Below are 6000 nucleotides of genomic sequence, written 5' to 3'. Positions count from 1 at the left end.
CTAAATGTGTGATGGCTGCAGCTGATGGGTGGCTCACCTGAAATATGTACAGGTCCTGGACGTCAACGACAACCAGCCTGTGTTTGAGTCCAGCACTTACGTTGCCACGGTGTTGGAGGGGATGCCAGTAGGGACCAGACTGATCCAGGTGCGAGCGCTTGACCCCGACTGGGGCTCCAACGGACAGGTGGGTAACGTGCTGCTTTCGACAAAAACGACCTTCCACCATCGATATACAAACACTCCACCAGACCAAGACATTCCTTAAAGGCTCAGTCATGGTTCCACGTGGACGCAACGCAATGATGAGTCACTGCGACGCAGTCGTGAACCTGTTTTGGTTCCGTGTCGGGTTTAAGTGAGCGGACCAATCACAGCTTTCTGCTGCCTCGCCTCGACGCAAGGATACCATTTTTGGGAGGCGCAAGTCAGGCCCTTGCGGTGGACGCAGGGGGGGGGGTCCGCAAGGACGTAACGGGTCCGTAGACCCCCTTGCGTTGCGTCGAAGTGGAACCAGAACTAAGCCTTAACTTGTGTCTCTTTGTCACTTTGTTTGTTTCCTCAAACCCCAGGTGACCTACAGCCTGGGCCCTCTCCTGACCCGGAACCCGGAGTCTAAGAAAGACCCCCGCTCCCAGAGCCCCCCCGGGGCCGTCACCCCGGCGCCGCCGGCGGCCGCTCCCCCCCTGCCCTTCGCCATCGACGGCAAGACGGGCTGGATCACCACAGCCGCGCCCATGGACCACGAGGGCTGCTCCGCCTACAGCTTCCGGGCGGTGGCCTCGGACCTGGGCGAGCTGGGGTCGCTGTCCGCCGCCACGGCCGTCACCGTGGCGGTGGCGGACGCCAACGACAACCCGCCGCGCTTCGAGCGCGAGTACTACCGCGGCGCCGTGCGGGAGAGCGACCCGCTGGGAGAGGTGGTGGCCGTCCTGAGCACGGCCGACCGGGACGGCAGCGAGGAGAACCGCCTCGTCAGCTATTACATCACGGGTGAGAGGGGGGAGAGGGGGGAGCGGGGGGAAGGGGGAGGGGGGGGGCTATATTTCACTGGAAGCTCAGATGGGCGCAGTGCGTTTGGAAGATGAAAGTCCGATTTACGGCCTGACGTACCACATTCGGCGAGAGTCAATATGAGTTTGGCTCTGTTTTGACTGATGTGTTGTTTGACTAATGTCACCTCAAAGGCGTGTCAGCTGAAATAAATGGACATGGGCTGAAAATAATAAGTTTGCTTATGTAAAGCCTGAAATTTGGAACGCGCCTGTATTTTCAACGCCACTATAATCCAACGGTGGCACCCAGCTCGGATCAAGCAGTTATTTTATGTTATAGCAGAACTTCTGGAGGGAAACGGCACAGAGTCTGGGCTTGAAACCATGAAGTTATACTATGTTTCGTGTTTTGTTCCGTGTGTATGAGGTTAAGTGTATTTCTACAGTGGTCAGACTACACAGGGTTAATTTAAAATATCTACAGATTCTTTTTTAACAGTTTATTAGTGCTGGCTGGAGTTTGTGATGGCCAATTACACGTTTACAGATCCTCCAGCAACATGATTGGTTAAAACCAATATGAGGCTCAAGAAAGAGAAATGCCCCGACCAATAGATGTTCAGCTTGTCCACTGTATCGTGTAGGTGTAACATTTAAAGTCTGACTTATGATTGGCATAACATCTTAAGTCAACTTTCTTCAGGTCTGAAGATCCTGATGAATCCAGCCCTACATTTTTCCCAACACATCCTCTAAACCCTGTGAACATAATGTGCTTTGCGCCACACTAAGTGCTTGTTGTGTAGCTTGTAGCTTGGCATCGTTAGGCAGTCTGATCATAAAGTACGGGGCATTTATTAGACCTCAACATGATAAAAAATTTAATAATAATATCAATGCCTGGGCCCTCAAGATCGGGATACACTCGCTGCTGTAAACAATCCCACACAGTTGTGAGATTCTCTATGTTGGATTTTCTGTGTTGCAAATCAAACAACTCTTCCCAGCAACCCTGACGATGATAATAATGGCGGGTCCGTGGTGGTTATCTGCAGGGGGTAACCCGCGGGGTGTGTTTGGCCTGGCCCTGGTGCAGGGGGAATGGAAGGTGTACGTCAGCGGGCTGCTGGACCGCGAGCAGCAGGACTGGTACCTGCTCAACATCACGGCCAGCGACGGCCTCTTCGTGGCCCGCAGCGCCGTGGAGGTGACCGTCATGGACGCCAACGACAACAGCCCCATCTGCAACCAGGTGAGGTGGGCGGTGGCTCGGGGTCAATGGGGGACGGGGTGGACGCGCCCGCTACTGATGTCACTCATGGGTCAATTCGGGAAAGTGTAGTTTAGTATAATTAATTATAATAGTAATAAGTATAATTTAAGTATAATCGCTATTGTGGTATTCAGATGGATTTAAAAAAGGTGATATGCAGCACTGAGGTTTTAGTTTCAATTTAAGTCACAGTGGTGGAAAATTGAATCATTACGATTCTAGGACAAAAAAGTTAAAAAAATAATATTTATTCTAAATGAAGTAAAAAAATTATTACCCAGGAGTGTGCATACAGAATTAGCTTTTTTCTTTCAATAATATACTAAATGTGTGTAAAATAAGTGTGGCAAAGTAAAACGCTTTAACTCCAGATTGTAAATCAAGGACATTACACCCCTGCAAAGTGAGATTCACGTTGTGAAGAGAGTAGTGCTGTTTGGGAATACCAGATACAGTACTGACTCCCTGGTTCCCTTTGATTGAAAATGAGGCTTCTCCCACTCAATTATATAGCTGGTTATGGAAACAGAATGCCAAGTGTGTCATTACCCATGGATGATTACCCAAGCATAATGTACACATCAGAGCACTTTAAGCTTTGTGGACCTTTTTTCATATACTGTTACATGCTGATGTCTCTATGAAAACCATGTTGGTTTATAAGAATGAGATTTAATTGAGTTTCTCGTCTTGGGACTCTTTGTTAATACAACCATCGATGCAGAACTGCTGCTGTAGAGCAAGCCAGTGATTACACACATTCATGAGTCCTACACTAATGCCCTTTTTACCCTCCCCAGACAGATTATGTTCTTTCTATAGAAAGTTCATACAAAGTTGAAATGTTCTGCCAAAGAACCAGTGAACCGCAAAGCTCTTTGGTTTTCTTTTAAACGTGGTAATATGTCTTATATGAGCATCAACTTATTAATATATGCCATTGTGTTACTGCTACTAAAATAACACTGGTAAAAAAAGTGATTTTAAGTGTTAAAATCCTATGTATTTACATACGTTTCCTGATTGGACCTACAGAGCGCATGATTTTAGTCTTAATAGTATACAGCTAGGTGGTGCTGTACCACATACCTTTGGCATCTCGTTGCTGCATTTATGTTGGTCTGGATAAAAATGTATCCGATAATAGCATAGATGAATCCTAGATAATATCAAAGATAAATCAAAGATAACACCATAGATCAATGACGCTCATGCGGTATCGATCTATGATCTTACGTGGGTTGATCACATATTTGTTATTGTGTTACTCGCCTAGTCTAGCATTGGGAGGGATTGTGGACCTACTCCATCCCGTTTCATGGGACCGATGAAGGAGACTGCAGGGGAGAGATATCCCCCACCTCAGGAGGGTTCCTCTGCCGACACACGAGTGCCTAGACTCTGTGTCGCTGTGCCACCGCCCATCACGGCACCGCTGATACGATACTGCTCAACCACCAGTATCTGGTGCCGAGCTTTAGGGAATGGTAAAGTCGTAGAAAAAATAATCTGTGTGCATAAATAACTCAGTCTCAATGAAAGCCCTCCCCCTCCTGTTCGTGAATAACAGAACACAAAACTCTATTCTAATGTAATTAGAATAGAGTTCTAATTCCAGCTGAAACACCGGGTTCACTTGCTCTTTAAAGAAGTTGGAGAACTCTGGCGCGACTTTTTTCGGTTTACATCATTTGTTCTACTTTTAACACCAGGCGAAGTAGATATCAATACACGATGGTATTGAGGCGGACAATGTGTTTACAATCTATTCAATTCGTTTTAATTATTTTTTTAATGAATTCCTCCCTATTACATATGCATCGAAAGTTAATGTTTTGGCACAAATCTTTTTCGATGGTAAACGTCCCGATTCATCAGACATGTGCGATTCATGCACGTTAATGAACTGAGGCAAATATAAAAAAGAAGGCAAACAAAAACAACGACAGAGGCGCCGAGCGGGGGAAGGTCATTAGAATGCGCGTTCTCTCCATCGCTCTTCATTTAGCGTCGAAGCGCACGCCTACATTCCTCCTAATTAGTGGAGAAACTTTTATTCGGCTTCCCGACAGCCGCTGAATCACTTTGATTCCTCCCGGCCCGGCCTGCCTCTCTCCCCCCCCCCCCCCCCCCCCCCCCGGCCTCTACTCTCATAATCTCTCTGTTTTTAGCTCCCCCCTCTCTGGCAGTCGAGGAAATTGGCCCGTGTGGGCTTGAAGAGAGCGTTGTTGTTTCGCTGAACTCTGAACACCCGCGGCGCTTGACCCTATCATGGTAACGGGCTTGGTTTGTTTTGTTTTTTAAAGCGGGGGGGGCGGGGGAGGTTGTTAAGCAGTCAATTAGAACGATAGACAATATAGTGACGAGCAATTACACAGGCCTTCAACTTATGCGTTCAGTCGAAGAAGAAGAGGAAGAAGAAGAAGAAAAAGAAGAAGGAAGATAAAGGGGTGGTGATGTATGCTTGGAGGTACTTGGCGCAGACCCAAGGGTGATGGCGGGGCATTTCGATTCCGGGTTGCCAATTCTACGGGCGAGCCTAATGCAAGCTGATCGCGGTTGTTTAATGTGTCTTTTGAAGTGCTGAAACAGACAGTCAGTTTTCATTGTGTATTTGTGTGTGTGTGTCTGTGCGTGTGTGCGTGTGTCTGTCTGTGTGTGTGTGTGTGTCTGTGTGGGTTGGTGCGTGTGTGTGTGTGTCTGTGTGGGTGTGTGTGTGTGTGTGTGTGTCTGTGTGGGTTGGTGCGTGTGTGTGTGTCTGTGTGGGTGTGTGTGTGTGTGTGTGTGTCTGTGTGGGTTGGTGTGCGTGTGTGTGCGATTGTGCGTGTCTGTGTGTGTCCCAGGCCGTGTATAGTGCTGCCTTTCCCGAGGACATCCCCACTAACAAGGGCATCCTGACAGTTGGAGCATCAGATGCTGACTCAGGCTCCAGCGCTGAGCTCCAGTACTCGCTGTTTGGCATCGGCGTCGAAGACTTCTACATGGACGCCAACACCGGTGCTCCTGCCGTTTCCTCCCCCATTATTTCAACCCCAATTGCAACGAGTTTGATCATTTATTTGTACTTCGTAAAGATCCGGGTCAAGCCTCTCCTGTTGATGTTTCTATAATCACCATCAGCCCCAGTTTAATCACGTCTCGCCCGGTTGCGTCTTATTCCCGTTGTCTTTTGTTTGGCGTTCCCAGGGGAGCTGCGCTCGGCCGCCCTCATGGACCGCGAGCGGACGGCGGCCTACCGGCTCATCGCCCAGGCCACCGACGGCGGGGGGCTCTTCTGCCGCTCGGAGGTCTCCCTGCGCCTGCTGGACGTCAACGACAACGCGCCCTCCTTCTCCTCCGGCGTGTTTGTGGCCAGCGTGGCTGAGAACGCCGCGCCCAAGGCCCTGCTGACCCGGCTGCAGGCCAGCGACCCCGACCAAGGTACATTATACATTTTGCGGATTATGCTGGACGCTTTTATCCAAACAACTCACAACCACCTTTTCACACTCTGACGGCGGAGTCAACCACGCAGGGCGACAGCCAGCTCGTCAGGAGCAGTCAGGGTTAGGCGTCTGGCTCAGGGACACCTCGACACTCTCAGCTAGGAGGAGCCGGGGATAGAACTAGCAACCTACCGATTACCAGCCAACCCCGCTCTACTTCCTGAGCTGCTGCCGCCCTGAACCAATAGGATGTTAGGACGAAATTGTTATCTGAACAAATGCGACACAAAGCAAAGGGCTTTCACGT

At 49.3% G+C, this 6000-nt stretch overlaps 1 protein-coding gene across 1 annotated transcript in view; it reads left to right on the top strand.

Annotated features, from left to right (window-relative positions):
• The window catches only part of LOC132461403 (protocadherin Fat 3-like), a 53481-nt gene that overhangs the window by 25187 nt on the left and 22294 nt on the right, over positions 1–6000 (top strand). The window contains 5 exon segments of the mRNA XM_060056493.1: positions 53–187; positions 573–993; positions 2051–2247; positions 5112–5265; positions 5455–5688. Of these exon segments, the coding sequence (XP_059912476.1) occupies positions 53–187; positions 573–993; positions 2051–2247; positions 5112–5265; positions 5455–5688 (1141 nt within the window).

Source organism: Gadus macrocephalus, chromosome 7 (genome assembly GCF_031168955.1).
Source record: "Gadus macrocephalus chromosome 7, ASM3116895v1".
NCBI lineage: Eukaryota > Metazoa > Chordata > Actinopteri > Gadiformes > Gadidae > Gadus > Gadus macrocephalus.
Note: the sequence above shows the minus strand (reverse complement) of the source record. Positions and strands in the feature narration are given on the sequence as shown.